The following is an 18,933-nucleotide window of genomic DNA, read 5'->3' on the forward strand; positions in this document are numbered from 1 at the left end:
GTTTATTCTTATGCTATACAAAGTCTGATTATCAGCCAAGAGTAGAAAAGGACTGTATGGTCCCAGACATCCAGGGATGAAATATAGATAATTTAGTTTAATAGTTGGTTTGTGGATCTACAAATTTGATCTTTTTTGCTGTGTGCATTTACTTTTCTGTTTTAAACAATACTATGCTTATAGAAAGAATGTAACAAGGGTCACTGAAACTCAACAGTTTCTTAGGTGCCTGCAGTGGTTTAATCCAGCTCTGCTCTAGGCAGTTAAATCTATAAGACTGTACCCTATGTCGGTCTGCACACGATTAACAACCACTGTCAGATGGAGTAAAGCAACATTTTCCACCGAAATATAAACAAAGTATCAGATAGGGGAGAGTATTACCTTTGTCGTGCTATACTCACGCCAGCCAGCAGAGAGCAGCGTGGGATTAAAACGAGAAAAACAACACTGAAGAAGAAATGCGGATGTGTAGAGGGAGTAATTATTCTAGTCCTTTTTGTTGTGTTGTTACGGATGAACTTCGTCCTTCAAAGTGCTAAACGGTAACGCTTTTAAAATGAACAAGTTCGTGTGTTACTGGGTCATATAAAAGCTTTGCTTTTTATCTCACCGGCTGAACGCTGGGTCACCGGCTGCGTTATCAAAACAACAGCCAGAGGTGCAGTTGGACCTGCTTGTTACTGACAAGCAGAATGATGTTTTTTGTGTCTCTTAGCTACCATGCCTTATCTGGGCGGGGAGGAGACGGTGAGGGAGCTGAGGAGAGCTCTGTCCAACCCCAACGTCCAGTCAGACCCGCTGCGGTACAGGAACACCATCCTCAAAGTGATCAGGTACTCATCTCATCCCTCTGCTCAGCCACCAGGCGCTGCGGTTTGCCTGCAAGGTCGCATTCATCTGTCAAACGGGGCCGGTGTTCCAGATCTACTGGCGTTTAGATCAACTGGCGTTGGTCGAACAGATGTGTGGCAGTCTTGCGTTTCAGGAGCTGCTACCGACAAACCAGCAAAAAAAACGCCAAATGTGTCATCTGTGACACTTGTGAGGTTATCTCAAACACACTCTGTCAGCAGAGGTGGGACCAAGTCATTGTTTTGCAAGTCTCAAGTAAGTCTCAAGTCTTTATCCTCAAGTCTCAAGTCAAGTCTCAAGTAATGTCAGGCAAGTCAGAGTCGAGTCTCAAGTCACTGGTGTAAAAGTCCAAGTAAAGTCACAAGTCTGAAATTTTGAATTTCAAGTCCTTTCGAGTCTTTAAAAAAAACGAAAAAAGGATGTTGCAGTTATGCTAAATGTAAATATTAGACCATGTAATTTTTAAATCTGTGTTTTTCTCAACACATGACAAAATAGTGAACTTAGAAAATATACACAAATTGTGAAATTGCACCTCTTTAAAATGCAGCTCAATTAAACCTAGCTCCAAGAATAATTTTCACTGACAGTTCTGAGATAAGCTGCATGTTATTCTTGGATGCGCTTGTAGGACCGGCTTTAAAATCGCATGACAAAAATATCATACACATTAAAAAAAAACTGCATCACCAACGTAGCCTGGACAACATTTGCTAGTTAGATGAAGTCAGCTATCTCATCGTAGCATATTTATGTGCATATTTATAATCATACGGTTCTTGGAGTGAGTGCACACACTCATGAAGTTTAGTAACTTCAGGTCACTGCAACAAGCCCAGGTACAGTTTACCGACGGATGGGTGCAGGACCTTGAAATGCACCGTGTAGAACGAAAGACCATCGTACGTATCATAAGTTTACCAGTCTCACAAATCGTCGTCATAAATACACATTCGTTAACCGTTTATTAATAGGACCTTTGAGCTCAACGGTAATTAATTAGTAGTGGAAATAATTTCTGGTACGCATTACAGAAATGTAGCAGTGACAATAATATTGTATGCTGTAATCGTACTGGGCAATTAGTGATACAAAACAACTGTTTTATCCTGTGAATAAAAGTATGTTTTTGTCAATGTACCATAATAACAGAAGCGAAACACAATATTGTGTCAGGATAATTCACTATTTATGCACAATAAACAAAGGAGCATAGCGCGACAATTTCTGTTCAGCGCCAGACTTGCTTGTAACCTATATCACCAATTATGTTATGAAAATGACGCATTAACTACAACAGAAGACTGACCTTTGTGGGAATGCTTGGAGCAGACTAACCTGTGAGCTGGAGTGTTCTGGGACGTTATATTTGGTCTTTGAATGGCTGCGATCCAGGCCATCCGTCGCCTCTTTGTTACTTCGGAAACATGGCTCGAACAATTTCTCTTAAACGTCGTAATCCGATAACAACCGATTTCTTTACCCGTCGGCTTCCCGTGGCTGTCATGTGACCGGCTATTGCAGTTAATAATACAACAGCTTCTTGCCATTTTTTGTGTTTCTTTTTATCGCTGTATAACTGATTTCAATTAAAAGCCTGCGTGCGCTAGTACCTCTTGCCACGAGTTCCCAGAATCCTTTGTGGTTCTACCCCAGATTGACATCACATTTTCAATCTCTATATGCATGTTACATTTTATATTTGGGGTAAAATATCAAGTCTTTTCAAGTAAACCAGTTCAAGTCCAATTCAAGTCCCAGGTCATTGGTGTAAAAGTCTAAGTCAAGTCACAAGTCTTACAACATTTTTTCAAGTCAAGTCTAAAGTCATAAAATTAATGACTCGAGTCTGACTCGAGTCCAAGTCATGTGACTCGAGTCCACACCTCTGTCTGTCAGTCTTGATGCTGTTGAACAACAAAATGTTTAAAAATGTGGCGAGTTTACCTGGCGATATCCTCATGCGCGACGCAATCGCGAAAACAGCAAACAATTAACACCACGCCGATGTTGTTCACGGGACAGCAAGAGTAAACGATCGGGAGACTCTTGTCGTCGTTATCGTTCCCCTCGCACGGTTTATTTCTCCGAATTCAGCGTTTTTGCTTCATAACTACAGCGTGCAGTTTACTTTGTGCACTAACATGGAGTCGAGTCAACCAGCGCCACCTCTGGCCAAGTGCCACAGCCTACAGCCAGATCAACTTGTGACACACATCTACACCACGTTTGAATTCGTGTCATGCACATTTGTACCTTTCAATTGTGTCTGTTTGTGCGTCATGCAAATAAACCTTTGAAATGAATGAAATGACACTAATATTTCACTAGTGTTGTAGTGTAGTCGTTAGTGTAGTCTGCCTGTGTCTTTTCTCTGCGAACAAACATTTTAGAGTTGGTTGTTATATACAGTCTGTATAAGTGTGGTTAATCTAATAAACATTTGTAAGGAGATGGCAGTTACTGTGAATTCACAGCAGTTACACAGTGATTAGTAATAAACAGCCAGTGAGAGTGAGTGGATTTAAGAAAGTCAGTGACTCAGGTGTGTCGCTTGGTTTGTCATCTGTTTGTGAGACTGGAGGAGACGTAGAAATCCTTTGTTTTAAATCTTAGTTAGGAAGGTTCCTGTTTGAAAACAAGCACTCTTTGTGAGAAATGCAAGAAATACATCTGCAGAAAGCACACAGTTACATTCTGTCCATCATGTGGACAAAATAGAAAATGTTGAGCATTGAAAAACTGAGAACGTTGGGCAAGTTCAAAAGAAATGTGTTTGTAAGAACAAAAAACCAAATTGTTCCTAAAATAGTTATGGAAAGTCTAACTGTTGTATGTCTGTGTTCTACATGTTTATCTAATGGAAAATAAAGTTGCTATTGTTTTATTGCAGTTTTTGGATAATTCTGAGTGGATTTACACAGTACGGATCTAAATGACCCGCAACAAAATCAATGTCAATTGTTTGTTCTTCAACTTAATACAAGGGTTAATTTCCAAAACTTGCTTATGATCTTCAATTTGTAGCAGATCCACTATCACACAGCAGCTGGAGCAGTCTCCAATGGAGGTCAGTCCACTGCTGCCACCTGTGGCCAAGTACCATAGCCTACTACTAGATTAACTTGTGACACATCTGCACCTGCTGCTATGATCACATTGAGTAGAGGCTGAGTGGCTGCACTAACCCCTGGTACATCCAGATCTACCCACAAACATGTTGACAGATACAATCCCGGCAATGTGGATTGTCAACACTGAAAACAATCAGTAAGCAAAGACAACAGGGATCAATTTCTTCTGTTTATTTAGCACCCACAACATTTGTAGTCGCCTTTTGTAGAAGCTTCTCGGATGAGAGGTGAAACGTCTTCAAGCAACTTAAAGAAGTCCAGACGCTTTTCTTTGCAAGCTCCTTTGACTACGATGACCTGGATGACTGAGAACCTTCACAGACATATTGCCGTACATTTTGGGAGGAACACCCTTCAACTGGTGCGGGAGTATGAAAGGGAATCAAGGAAACTAGCGGATTATAGGAACCATCTCCGTTTCAACCTAAGATGTAGACAAAGCAGAGTTGTTCCTAAGAGCCTGCGCCTTGGATCCACTGTCAGGGGATACAGAGCAGACTTGATTCTACAGAGAGCACAAAATCACCTTTTAAGTGAAAGGATAAGACAGGTCCATTTCACCATAGATGCCCTCCAGATCAAGATCAGCCAGACCCTGCAGGAACTGGAAATCCTTCTACCCTCTCCAATCTTAGAAGAGGTTTACAAGTTTGTGGCCCAACACTCTAAAGGAAAAGAAAGACAACGCAGGAAATTTCACACCTTGCTTTCAAAAACACACACTCCTCATCCTGAACCTACACAACCCAGAGAAGAAAACACACCTGAAGTCAGTCAGGAGAAATGGGTTAAGAACTTTTCAGACAGGATTCTCACTGAACCTGAAAAGAGAGTATTAGCCAAAGGACTCAATTTTGCCATTTCTCCACAAAAGTTGCCCATAGTGGACCTCATCACAGCCACAGAATCTGCCATACGGATTAATAAATTATCACAGACAGAAGCAGAGCAAATCAGGATGAAAGTCTCAGCCACGCTCTCCAGTGCCAAAGTCCCTCCATCCAACCTCACAATACAGGAAAAGAAGGCCGTCGCTTCCCTGAGCAAAGACCACAACATCACTGTTTTACCAGCTGATAAGGGAAGATGCACCGTGGTCCTAAACACTACAGATTACCATACAAAGATCACTACTCTCCTCAGTGACAACAATACCTACGAAGCCCTAAAGCGAGACCCCACAAGCAGCTACAAAAAGAAAGTTATAGCTTGCCTTCAAGACTTTGAAAAGGACAAAATTATTGACCGCCTTACATATCACCGCCTTTACCCAGGGGATGCCATACCCTGCATTTACGGACTTCCTAAAATCCACAAGGAAGCTGTCCCACTCAAACCCATAGTCAGCAGCATAAACTCAGCCACTTATAACATTGCTAAACACCTTGCTACCATCCTTGCGCCTCTCGTGGGGAACACCCCACACCACATCAAGAACTCCACCGACTTCACCGACAAGGTCCAGAAACTTACCCTGGATCCAGATGAAACCATGGTGTCCTTTGATGTAGTCTCTCTCTTCACTTGCATACCCACCACGGAGGCCGTGGAGACTGTCAGAAAACGACTACAAGAAGACAGCTCCTTGGAGGACAGGACCAACTTCACATCAGATCTGCACACTGTTAGACCTCTGCCTCACCACTACATATTTCAAGTACAACGAAGGCTTTTACAGACAAAAACATGGCTGTGCCATGGGCTCCCCCATGTCACCTATTGTAGCCAACCTTTACATGGAGGAAGTGGAAAGGAAGGCTCTTGGCTCTTTCAAAGGAAGAGTACCCAGCCACTGGTACAGATATGTGGACGACACCTGGGTCAAAATCAAGACACAAGAAGTGGAATCCTTCACTGCGCACATTAACTCTGTGGATAAAAACATCAGGTTCACCAGGGAAGACACAAAGACAACTGTTTGCCTTTCCTGGACTGCGCCGTGCACATTGAAGAGAACGGCAAACTCAACATCGAAGTTTACCGGAAGCCCACACACACGGACCAGTACCTCCTCTTTGACTCCCATCACCCTTTGGAACACAAACTTGGAGTAATTAGGACCCTACACCACCGGGCAGAACATGTTCCCTCTAAGCCTGAAGGAAAAAAGAAAGAACACACACATGTAAAGGAAGCACTCAAAACGTGCGGCTATCCTAAATGGGCGTTCTTAAAGTCAGCAAAGAGGCACAGAAAAGAAGACCAGACACCAGCGAGGGAGGATAAGAAGGACAGACGCAACAACATTGTCATCCCCTATGTAGCCGGTGTATCAGAGAAACTCAGGAGAGTTTTCTCCAAGCATGACATCCCGGTGCATTTCAGACCCAGCAACACGCTCAGACAAAAACTGGTTCACCCGAAAGACAAAACGCCAAAACACAAACTTAACAATGTGGTGTATGCTGTACAGTGCAGCGAGGAATGCTCAGACCTCTACATTGGAGAGACCAAACAGCCACTTCACAAGCGCATGGCACAACACAGAAGAGCCACCTCCACAGGACAAGACTCAGCAGTCCATCTGCATCTTAGGATAAAGGACACTCTTTCGAGGATACCAATGTTCACATTTTGGACAGAGAGGACAGATGGTTTGAAAGAGGAGTGAAAGAAGCCATCTATGTCCACTGTGAGCGACCATCTTTGAACAGAGGCGGGGGTTTACGACACCAACTCTCTGCCATCTATAATCCAGTTTTGAGATCCCTTCCCAGACGCCTTAACACCCACTGGGCCATCTGACCTCAGGAATTCGCATGATAAGGTGGGGCCAGGTTTCACAATGAACACACCCGAAACTCTGGCTGATTGGGACCCACACCCAGTTTCACACCTTGGCTCAGGCGATTAGAGGATCATCAGGGGGTCCTTTTGTCCCTCTGTGGGGGGTTACTCTCACTAGGTTTATATCTGGGACTCTCCACCATTTGACCTTAGAACTGAAGAAGCTTCTCGGATGAGAGGTGAAACGTCTTCAAGCAACTTAAAGAAGTCCAGACGCTTTTCTTTGCAAGCTCCTTTGACTACGATGACCTGGATGACTGAGAACCTTCACAGACAATTGAAAGGTACAAATGTGCATGACACGAATTCAAACGTGGTGTAGATGTGTGTCACAAGTTGATCTGGCTGTAGGCTGTGGCACTTGGCCAGAGGTGGCGCTGGTTGACTCGACTCCATGTTAGTGCACAAAGTAAACTGCACGCTGTAGTTATGAAGCAAAAACGCTGAATTCGGAGAAATAAACCGTGCGAGGGGAACGATAACGACGACAAGAGTCTCCCGATCATTTACTCTTGCTGTCCCGTGAACAACATCGGCGTGGTGTTAATTGTTTGCTGTTTTCGCGATTGCGTCGCGCATGAGGATATCGCCAGGTAAACTCGCCACATTTTTAAACATTTTGTTGTTCAACAGCATCAAGACTGACAGAGTGTGTTTGAGATAACCTCACAAGTGTCACAGATGACACATTTGGCGTTTTTTTGCTGGTTTGTCGGTAGCAGCTCCTGAAACGCAAGACTGCCACACATCTGTTCGACCAACGCCAGTTGATCTAAACGCCAGTAGATCTGGAACACCGGGCACACATTTGCTTTTGGGAACCTGCTTACCACCCCAACCCATCCCCCATGCAATTTAAGTTAATTGTCACTGGAAAAAGCAGGTGTTAGCTAGCAGCTAACTGGAAATATGAAAGAATGACATCATTTTTGTGGGAAATTACAATACAGCTTTGTTGGTTCTGTAGATGACTGCTATTGTTGTAGATTTACGTAGATATCTGTGCACAAGGAAATCAGCTTCATTGTAAATGTGCTGGATTCCATGTTTATGAGAAATACGAGTTTGGCAGTCTTTTATTAGACATTGACTTCTATTCAGTATTCTATTCAGAAGTTATTTATTAAAATCAGAGGTAATGCTGTGTGCTTAGCTGATGGAGAGCAGGTTGCTATGGTTATGGTTAAGGATGATGGTTTAAATCGACATTATGAGCCTACACATGCAGAGAACTATAAGAACTTGACTGATGCAGAACAAGAACAGACATCTGCAAAAGCAGCAAGGACTTTTTACCAAGCTGTACACAACCAGGAGCTTTGTCGATATTCTCACAAAATTGCAAAAAACACTTAGTCATTTCATGATGAGGATTTTAAGAGTGTTTGTTGTCCACAAGGCAGCCCAGTTGAAACTTCCCACACATAAGGAGAAATGCTCAGAAGAAACTATGTGAACAAACATTCTCAGTAATGATGTTTAACAAATTGAGATACAGTCCCTGCACACTTGTATCAGTACATTCTTCCAACTGCTGACAACGAGTCATAAGCATCTAACTGTGAATAAGAAGAAAATGAGATAATCGCAGTGAAAATGGTTGTAAATTGTTGTCAGCGTTGTTAACATTTTGCTTATTTATTGTGGAAGCTCAGATTGATGAAATTCATTTTACACCCAATTGAACAGTCCCACATGTGGCTCGATTCACTATGATTCATTTTTGTGTCTTTTGTAAAGTCTCGCTCTTTGCTGTGTCTGTGACGGAAAGAGAGCTGAAGTGTTGAAACAACAGAAAAAAACAGCAAGCTACTTAATTCAACATCCCTTGTGTTAACAGATGCGTTAAACTGTAATCACTTTGTGAAACACTGGTGTAGACTACATATCATAAACAATCTGGAAAGTTAGGCAACATTAAACAAATACATAAAACTATACTAAAAGTATGGATTCTAGTAATTCAAATACAATTTAAGGATCATGAAAAATACACGAGAAACATCAAAATGGAAAGCTGTGAGGAGATGGACCCAGGAAAACAGGGCTCTTTTTTTACATTGGCTTCATTATTAAGACCCCAAAGTTCCATTCGCCTTTTATATAAATAATATTGGAAAGGAAAGTGAACATATAAGCATTATACAACCCCTAGGTACCAATCGTACCCCTCAGTAGTAACACTCTGTTGTTTTGACTAATACTCCCCTTTGTTTCAATGGCTTAAGACCAACTAGGACTAGTGACATAGCACTAACATCACTGCTGACTGGGGGTTTATCATCCTGTTTTCACTACGAAGCAGTAGATCATTTCAAGGAAAGACGTAAGCTGAAGGTTTAAAGTGGACTTATTCTGTTCCAATAATGAATGTTGATCTTAAACACTGGGCAACATTAAAAAGAAAATTAGGTCAATATATGAAGATATACAGTACTGTGCAAAGGCTTGAGCCACCCCTCATTTCTTTATATTTTGCTTTCAGGCACCCAGACTTTCTTGTATGTTTTTTAAACAATATTTCACAAGGCTTTCTGACGTGTTTTTTTTAGACCTCAACTTCCTCTTTACTCATTTCCAGTCCAGTCCGTGTACCTCACTGTTTTCAGAGGGTTGTTTGTTGTTTGTTTTATATTATATATATTTCTTATCACTAACTTATGAAGGAAGCATTAAAGCATAAAAAGATGCCTAACTGAAGGGATGAATCATTGTGTCTGCACATAACTGACAACTTAGTAGCAAAGGCCTAGTTTGTGCTTTGTATTCTTTGTATTCTTTAGGCTCTTTTTTTACTAGCAGCCTGTTGCAAAAATACATAATTTGTTCCAATTTGTTTGTTAAATTTACAGAAATGCCAACAGTAACAGTAACAGTAATTCAATTTTATTTATATAGCGCCAAATCACAACATAAGTCGCCTCAAGGCGCTTCATAGATACAGAGAAAAACCTAACAATCATATGACCCCCTATGAGCAAGCACTTTGGCAACAGTGTTTGAAAGACATGAAATAGTATTTTTGCTCTAATGAGGTTAAAACTATTAGCCTAAAACTATCTCAAAGTGGCGTGCAGGCTGTCCCTAAAGAAACCGAGGACAAAAGCAGAAGTGGCAGGCTTAAGAAATACTGTCTACCGCAGTTGAATGGTATCTGAAAACATGGTGGAGGCTCTGTCATGGTTTGGGGTTGCATTTCAGCCAGTGTGTTGGGGAGCATGCCAGAACTGATGGAATTATGAAGACAGAAAAGTACTGTCAGATTTAATCTACCGCGCAATACCATCCGGATAGCATCTGATTGGCAGTGGATTTGTTTGTCAGTACGGCAATGATTCCAAACAGAGTACCAATGCAGTAAAAACAAACCTATAGAGAAAAACACACAATGGAGCACTTGCTTCCCTAGAGCCCAGACGTGAATATTATTGAAGCAGTGGGGGATCATCTTGATATAGAGCAGAACAAAAGACAACCAGCTTCCAAAGGAGAGCTTTGGATCTCTTTCAAGAAGCCTGCAGAAATATTCTTCTCTGCACTCACATGTTTTTGAAATATCTGGGCACTGACAAAGTTGTGTTAGTAAGAAGAATATGTTAATGAAATGTTTGTTAAATGTGATGTTAAAAGGTTTTCCTGTGTCCTATCATTTCCTCTTGTTCCATGTGTCTCTTTCTTTGTTCTCTTTCCCCATTTTTCATTTTCCTTTAATCTTTCTTTCTCTATTTCAACTCTGACTGTCCCCTCCTTATTCATTCCCGCTTTTGTCTTTCTTCTTGTTTATCTGGCCCCCTTCTACTCCCCCTTCCATTTCAGGACCATGTCACAAGGGGTAGATGTGTCTGGCCTGTTCAGTGAGATGGTGAAAGCCTGTGCCACAGTAGATGTAGTCCAGAAGAAATTGGTTTATGTCTTCCTGTGTTCCTACGCCACTTTAAACCCGGAGTTGTCCCTGCTGGTCATCAACACTCTGAGGAAGGACTGCCAGGATCCAAACCCAATGGTCCGCAGTCTAGCCCTCAGGAACATGACCAACCTCAGGTGAGCTGTTGTACACAGGGACCTCAGTGTAAGCTGCCACATCCACTCATGACTGGTTTTGAATGTGTCTGTGTGCCAGGTTACCCAGCCTGGTGGAGTATGTGGAGCAGCCTCTAACAGCAGGACTGAGAGACAGAGCAGCCTGCGTACGACGTGTGGCTGTACTCGGCTGGGCCAAATTGCACAACCTCCATCCTAGCTCTGAGATAGGTGGGGATTTTTTTATCCCGTTAACACAGTTCTCTTCTTCTCTTGCAAGAAAGAAGAAAGTTAATCCCATCACTATTGATGTATCAGCAGGTGTGTTTCACTTGCTGATACATCAGCGTCATGTACAGAAACCTCTTGTTTGTGATTCTTTCCAGATGCAGCAGTGGTGAATGAACTTTACAGCCTCCTGAGGGACCCGGACCCCGTGGTGATGGTGAATTGCCTCCGAGCTTTGGAGGAGATCCTGAAGGAGGAGGGTGGTATCGCTATTAACAAACCCATTACCCACCACCTGCTCAACAGGTTGGTCCACAGTTAAAACATCAGATGAAATGTGGATACATGAAATCTGTCAAAATAAGGATGCTCTGGTATGCAGTTTATTTTACTGTTAGTGCTGAACTGCATTAGGTCTTTGATTAATTTCAATGTGAATTTTTTAGGGGCGTGCCCTACTGTTTTACCTTTAGGCAAAGTAGGTAGCTGAAGTGGTGGATGGTGACACATCTAGAAAACTGTGAAATTTCACCAGAAGAAAACTAATCCCATCACAGGAAGAAGTTAAAAAAAAAGGGGGGGGGGGGGGGGTAAAGAAGGAGAGGGTTGAAGAAAGCCATTAATTTGTTTCTAATGTTTTTACATTCTTCTCTTCATCTGCTACTCAGTTAATGGGGAAAAAAGGCATTCTGTCTTCTTACTGAAATTGAATTCATTTTTTGTCTAATGAGAGCCTTAATCTGCAGGACTGTCTGTGTGTGTGGCTATCATCCAGCCTTCTACAGATAGCTAATCATATCAGCAGAGCCAAATAGCTTCCTGTTAGACTTCTGTCTAAACCAGCATTATAGACAGGAAGAGCAATGTGCACATAAATATATTTCCCTGCATGTTTAACTATTGTAGCATAGCATAACACTGGCAACGTCCAGGTGACTTTCCTCAGCCGTATGTGCTACCAGGCTATTTTGTTTTATTCATTTTTGTCAGTGACAGCAAATTTCCACTACTGGCACTGGTGAGATGTAAGAACTTGCCCAGGAACTGACCCTAAATAATCACGCTTATAAAATCACATTTTATTCCATCACCTAACATCAAGATTATATTTTGTCCTAACATAGAAACTGTATTTGAAACTGATTTCTCAGTGGCAAAATGAGTTCGTAAACTATAATGAATGCACATCACATTATCAGTTTCAAACTGATAATGTGTTTTGGCTGAAAGGTAATACTTATGTTTGAGCTGAGCAGCTGTGGCTCACATATTACAGTCTGTCTCTCCTTCCTGTTTTTGTTTTGTTTTTTTCCCTTTCCTTTATGGTGTTATGTGGATAAAGGCAGTATGTGTAGTTTGTAGTTCATGTAAGTTTCGCTACTTGTTTTGTTACGCTTAGTGCAGACCTTCCCAAAGTGTGGGGGGCGCAGAGCCATTGCAGGGGGGGCGCGGTGTGAAAAGGGGAAAAAAAAACAAAACAAACAAGGCTTGGACACTGCTAGCACGGGGCAACCACACAAACGCAAAGCAGGAGATGAAGCATAGCTGAATATGTTTCCAAACCAACTTCATTTTAAGCCAAAGACTAGAAAATATGGTGAAGCATATTTTCTGTTAAGGGTTCAATATTGAGGAGGAGAGTAAAAACAACCATGGTCCAGAAGAGCTTGGTCAAACAATCGATTTTAATGACCACACGCAGCGTGGGGAGATGTACACTGCAAAACATCAGCTGTAGATCTCCGCCCAAAAAGACACTTCAGATTGCTTTTGATTCATCAGGGTTAACGCCCCCTCATGCATCATCAGATACAATACATGCATACGTCAAATCAAAACCACAATGACTTTTAACACAGTTTGAAAAGAACATTGACAGGAAGCACCTGCCGTGGAGACGAAGACAATCTTCTGACTCTCGTTTCTCCAAAACCTCGGGCCATGCTCTGGAACAAACTACCAATTCTGCACACACAAAAATGCAGTTGCAAGAAAATATATCTGAACTCTCACCTAGAACATAAGCCTACCTACTGTGTGTGTGTGTGTGTGTGTGTGTGTGTGTGTGTGTGTGTGTGTGTGTGGCTCGACCTCACACGAACTTTGTTTTATGAGAAGAGAGGCCAATTCTCATGTGCATAATAACCTAACTGAAACTATATCTGTAATATGTTGAATAAATGTTTTAATCAAGAACCTCTACTAAAAGCTTAATCAAAAGATATAAATGAATAAAAGACAATAATTAATAACCTGGTTATTCAAATAGCATCATCCAAACAGCTCCTCAAAGTAACTTTCACTTTCACAAGCACGCTCTGCAAAAGCCTGCGCTTCCTGTCTACTTTGGCACAGAGTGTACTCAGAGTTAGGGCCTTCTTTTATCAGAATCAGCACATACACATTTAAGATTTATAACAAGCATTCAAAAGCATTTAAGATTATTGATTTAACTCAACAGTTTAACGTGGTTATAACTGCACCTGTAATAAAGGCTAATTGGGTACCAATATGTTTAAACATCTGAATACAATATCAATACTGTAAACTGTATGATTAATGCAATGGTAATGATGATGATTATGATTATGAACCATAGCAGTAAAATAATTTCCCTGATCTCCACACTTCCCTTTGGCTTCACCTGCACAAGTGCCAAGGTAGGTCTACCCTGCAGAATTGGTCTTTCCTTCGTCTGGAGCAGCGCTGGGCTTTTCAAATCACGGACAAGCGGTATCCCACATTCTTGATTTTTAGTTCACAAACACTTGTTGTAATGACTAACTACTCCTGACATTTTGGAGATGTTTGCTCTTTATACAGTAACGTTACAGTGGGATACAAATAATATCAGGCTCATCCTGCCACGATTTGTTCCCCCGGTTCAAATCACGGACAAACCGTATCCCACAGCTGTTTATGTTTTTAAACCCATTTTGCACAGAGAGACATTTTTTGAAAAATGTATTGATAGCAATGTTGAACATTATTACACAGGAAATAAACAACTACATGTAAAATAATTACACCGTGACACCCCTGCCTTTCTAAATGGAGGGACAGAAACTGTGTGTTTATATGTAAGCGTGTAAAACCTGAAGATAGAGACAAAATACTGTTAATCTGACTATCTGCCATTCTGCAATTCCTCTCACGTAAACAATAACGTGTTGCACAGCGTGACGTGAAAAAAGGCACATTTTCATGTAAAACAAAGGGGGGCCCAGCAAAAATTTTGGGAACCACTGGCTTAGTGGATGTGTACAGTGCTATGTTCAAAATAAATAAAGACACTGTTAGAAAAAAAAAGTCTGTCTTTCCTCCTAGGCTTAAGGAGTGTGACATTTGGGGTCAGTCTGAGGTGCTGAGAGTTCTTCAGCGCTACAGGCCCCAGTCAGAGGACGAGCTCTTTGACATCCTGTCCCTGCTGGACTCGTTCCTTGTAAGCCCCCACCCCCCTGTCATGGCTGCCACCCTTAGCCTCTTCCTGAGCATCTCCTCCAACCTGCCCGTCATCAGTCTGGCGGCCCTGGAACGAGTCAGTGGACCCCTGCTTGCAGCCTGTGGGAGTGGTTCCAGAGAGATGAGGTTTGCTGCCGTCTGCCACATACAGGTCAGTGCAACTAATTTAAACATGTGAGTGGATTCAAAGGAGCTTGCAAAGAAAAGCGTCTGGACTTCTTTAAGTTGCTTGAAGACGTTTCACCTCTCATCCGAGAAGCTTCTTTAGTTCTAAGGTCAAACTGAAGAAGCTTCTCGGATGAGAGGTGAAACGTTCTAGGTGAATGTGTAAACCTGTACACGTGGTGTGAAAATTCCTCTATTAATGTCTATCAAGAGAATGGAACAAAGACAAAAAATGTTACTTTTTAAATTATTATCTTTATTATGATTATTATTACTACTCCTGACATAGTATATATGTATATATATATATATATATATATATATATATATATATATATATATATATATATTTATGTGTGTGTGTGTGTGTGTGTGTGTGTGTGTGTGTGTATATATATATATATATATATATATATATATATATATATATATATATATATATATATATATATATATATATATATATATATATATATATATATATATATATATATATATATATATTTATTAGGGGTGCAACGATACACAAAATTCACGGTTCGGTTCGGTTCGATACTTTGGTGTCACGGTTCGATATTTTTTCGATACAAAAAAATGTTCATGCCTTTTTAATTTGTCATTTATTAAAATTATAAATATATATTTTAACTCAAAAGTACAGTTTTTAAATTTAACCCTAACCCTTGTGCGTGTTTTTTATTTTGACAGCGAATGCGCACCTGCGGACCACTTATGTGCAGCCCTGGTTATTTAGCTCATCATATCGCAGCCACAGAAATTCTTTTGTCCATGAAACCATAAAGCTGCACTTTCTTTTTGCCTTATAGTCTGATTTGTCATAACTTCTCCGTTTTGTGGTAAGCTTTTCTTTGGCTGTCACTTCTTCACCCTGACCTGTCTTATTTGGCTCAGCAGAACTGAAATGCTTTTACACACTCACTCACATAAGCTCAGCGATTCTCTGCGCGATCAACCTCTCACATGTTTAAGCTGCGGGAGATTTCACTTGTCATGTTTGCATAGTAAGCTAACGATTAATAAGACGATGTCAGAGGAATTGGTGCACAAATTATCATCACTCACAGATCAGTACTGTCGCTCTCTATACACAGTTCGCACGATTGCAAAGTGAAAGCAAAAAAACGAGCGCAAATTCAAACGCGACTTCAATATGTCACATATTGACAGTGGCTCACCGATGCCAATGACATAATTACCCAGCTACATTTCTGAAAGAATGCAAAAGCATTGACATATATTTTTCCTACAATAGCCCGACGGGCAGGACAGAGATAGATTTTGGTAGCCCGACTGAAAAAATCGCTAGCTCCGGGACGTCGGGCTAGCGATATTGCAAGCCCTGTATCTGATTGAGGAATCACTCATCTTTGGAAAAGAGAGTTTATTACAGAGAAATGTCTCTTTCCAAAATAAAAGCTATACTATCCGCTTCTTCTGGGCTATATTCTCAGCAGCATAAGGAGAATCATGTGCTAACAGCTGTCTAAATGACTCGGCTAAAGTTAGTAGCATGCTTGCTTTTTTTGTCTGCTTCCACTTGTCTTTGCACTAGGATGATGTCGGCGTAAATGTGCAGTCATATTCGTCGTGTTCCCACTAGTGCTTTCAGGTTAATCTCGTTGAAATGACCTTAACGCCACAACACGGCAAATCTCCGTTAACAAGCTACCGCCGATCGCTCCGTGCATGGGGCTAGACGGCCAACACGTTAACGAGCTAACTGCGCTAGCACACTAGTTCACACCAATGTAATTGAGCATTGCGTGGCACATCCAACATACTGTTTTACTTTAGTCCATGACTCGCTTACCTTCAGGGTCATACGTCACATGAAAACCAAAATAATTCCAAACGCCAGATCTGAATGAGGGTGGGGGAGGTGCCCTGCGCTCTTCCTTCTGACTATGCTGTCTGTGTTGAGCGCTCAGTGGATCTGCGCTGGACAGTAGTGATGTGCGGATCGATCCTGAAATATCGATTCCTCCGATACCAGTCATTTATGTTCTAGAATCGATTCTCACATTAAAATATCGATATTTTTAGTCATTTAGGGTTAATTTGTAGTTTATCACTAACAGCAACACACTGGAAAGAAACTATAACATTCGGATTCTCTACATTCAAAGGAACTACTTCCTCTTCCGCCTTTCATAGTCATGTGCGAAATACGGCTGTATAAATGGCTCGCAGCCCCTTGGCGCGCGCACTCACAACAATGGCTGAGCCTAATTGTGCGGACATATTTTACCTCCACAAACAGCTGAGACATGGTTTGCGATACATGTGGCAAAAAAGTGCTCCAAGAGTGAGGTGTTGTGGCTATACTTTCCCAACCTTGAGACCTCAGAATTAGGGAGACAATCAAAAGGGCACATTTTACAGAGTTTATTTATCGGATAAAATACGTTAAATGTCACCGAAACAGCGGGGGTGTCCAAATTCAGAGGCTGCTTCCACCTGAGGACCCGCCCTTCACGGTCTAAAGAAAGCCGGGTAGTACGTCACGAGTTCCCTCGGTGGAGTGAAACTCAGCCGTCTGCTCCTTGCTATCTAAAATATAACCAGGCGCTGGCGTAAACTCTCGACCGTCTCACACTTTCTTTAATTAGTTTTCTGTTTGGTGTTTATTCAGCTGTGTGAAAACCCCGGAGGAACCCACCTGAGGGATTAATAAAGTTAAATTTAATCTAATCTAATAACTTTAATCTTAGCCAAACCGATTTACTCACGAACAAACAAAACACTGTAAAACCCAAACAATAACATTTTTAAGTTATCAAAGTGACTTATATATCATGTTTAACCCGAGTAGTGAAAGCCTGCGGGGGTTTGAAGACGATGTGTCGATCGGCTCAGATAATTGAAGTTTACACAGCTACATTCTCACCTGAAAACATGTTAAAAGTTGGGGGGTTTTTGCGACCCAGAAAGAGAAATAAGAGTAATATTAAAACTAAGTAGCTGCCGCCATTGTTGGAAACTGGAATTGGCTCGGCCGCGCTATGAATTCTGCGATATGGTTTTTCAATTTTGTTGTCCAGGTGGAAATTCGGGAGAATGGTGGCTCCGGGATTCTCCCGGAAAAATCGGGAGGGTTGGCATGTTTGGTTGTGGCAACATCACTAACCTTGTCAAACACCTCAGAGTAAATCATATCACAGAATATGAGTAGCGTATGTTGAGAGGAACTGAAGAGGAGGAGAGGGACAGGTGCTGCTAGGGCGAGACACACGTCTCTCACAGAGTCCTTTAGTGCTGCAGGCAGGCAACATGTTCAAATAGCGCACAACTTCAGTTTTTTTTATTTCCATATGATGAACTATGCATTATTAAGTGATAAGAACAAGTAATCTGATGACCTGTAATCATTATGACGCTATAATTTGAGATACAATAAATAAAATACGTTTTTTTGTATAAAGTATCGGTATCGGATCAGTATCGTCGATACCACCCTGAAAAGTACTTGGTATCGGATCGGAAAGGAAATCCGTGGTATTGCACATCACTACTGGACAGTGCAGCCTAGGCGGAGTAGTCGAACACAGATTCACTGAGCGCTCAACACAGACAGCATCGTCAGAAGGAAAATTGATAAAATAAATTACAAATGTTGTATTGTTCGATACATATGCGTACCGAACCGAAAGCACTGTATCGAACGGTTCAATATCGATACGAATATCGTTGCACCCCTAATATATATATATATATATATATATATATATATATATGTGTATATGTGTATGTATATATGTGTATATATATGTATATATGTATATATATATATATATATATATATATATATGTATATATGTATATATATATATATGTGTGTATGTATATATATATATATGTGTGTATGTGTGTGTGTGTATATATGTGTGTGTGTGTGTGTATATATATATATATATATATGTGTGTGTGTGTGTGTGTGTGTATATATATATATATATGTGTATATATATATATATATATATATATATATATATATATATATATATGTATGTGTGTATATATATGTATGTGTGTATATATGTGTATATATATGTATGTATGTATATATGTGTGTGTTGGGGGAAAACTCTGTAAAAAACCCAGGAGAAATAAAGACACAATGAGACAAGGTTACTTTTTATGCTTTAACATGCGCACGGGTGAGCTGCTGAGAACAACTCACACCATGCACAGTGGTTTGGCATTTTTTATAGGCACAGAGCACAGAGACAGTGAGAACAGGATAAGAAAATAATAAACAGAT

The 18,933-nt window shown here is 41.0% G+C and overlaps 1 protein-coding gene across 1 annotated transcript in view; it reads left to right on the plus strand.

The window, feature by feature from the left end:
• Window positions 1–423: 423 nt before the first annotated feature.
• ap4b1 (adaptor related protein complex 4 subunit beta 1) overlaps window positions 424–18,933 on the plus strand; it is a 49,993-nt gene continuing 31,483 nt past the window's right edge. Inside the window, exons 1-6 of the mRNA XM_085392961.1 lie at window positions 424–545; window positions 719–836; window positions 10,593–10,817; window positions 10,897–11,027; window positions 11,183–11,330; window positions 14,352–14,637. Coding sequence (XP_085249087.1) covers window positions 724–836; window positions 10,593–10,817; window positions 10,897–11,027; window positions 11,183–11,330; window positions 14,352–14,637 — 903 coding nt within the window. The 5' untranslated portion in view covers window positions 424–545; window positions 719–723. The remainder of the gene's footprint in view (window positions 546–718; window positions 837–10,592; window positions 10,818–10,896; window positions 11,028–11,182; window positions 11,331–14,351; window positions 14,638–18,933) is intronic.

The sequence above is a fragment of the Rhamphochromis longiceps genome, linkage group LG20, assembly GCF_057381845.1.
Source record: "Rhamphochromis longiceps isolate RC_006_pf linkage group LG20, R_longiceps_female_GT1.1, whole genome shotgun sequence".
NCBI lineage: Eukaryota > Metazoa > Chordata > Actinopteri > Cichliformes > Cichlidae > Rhamphochromis > Rhamphochromis longiceps.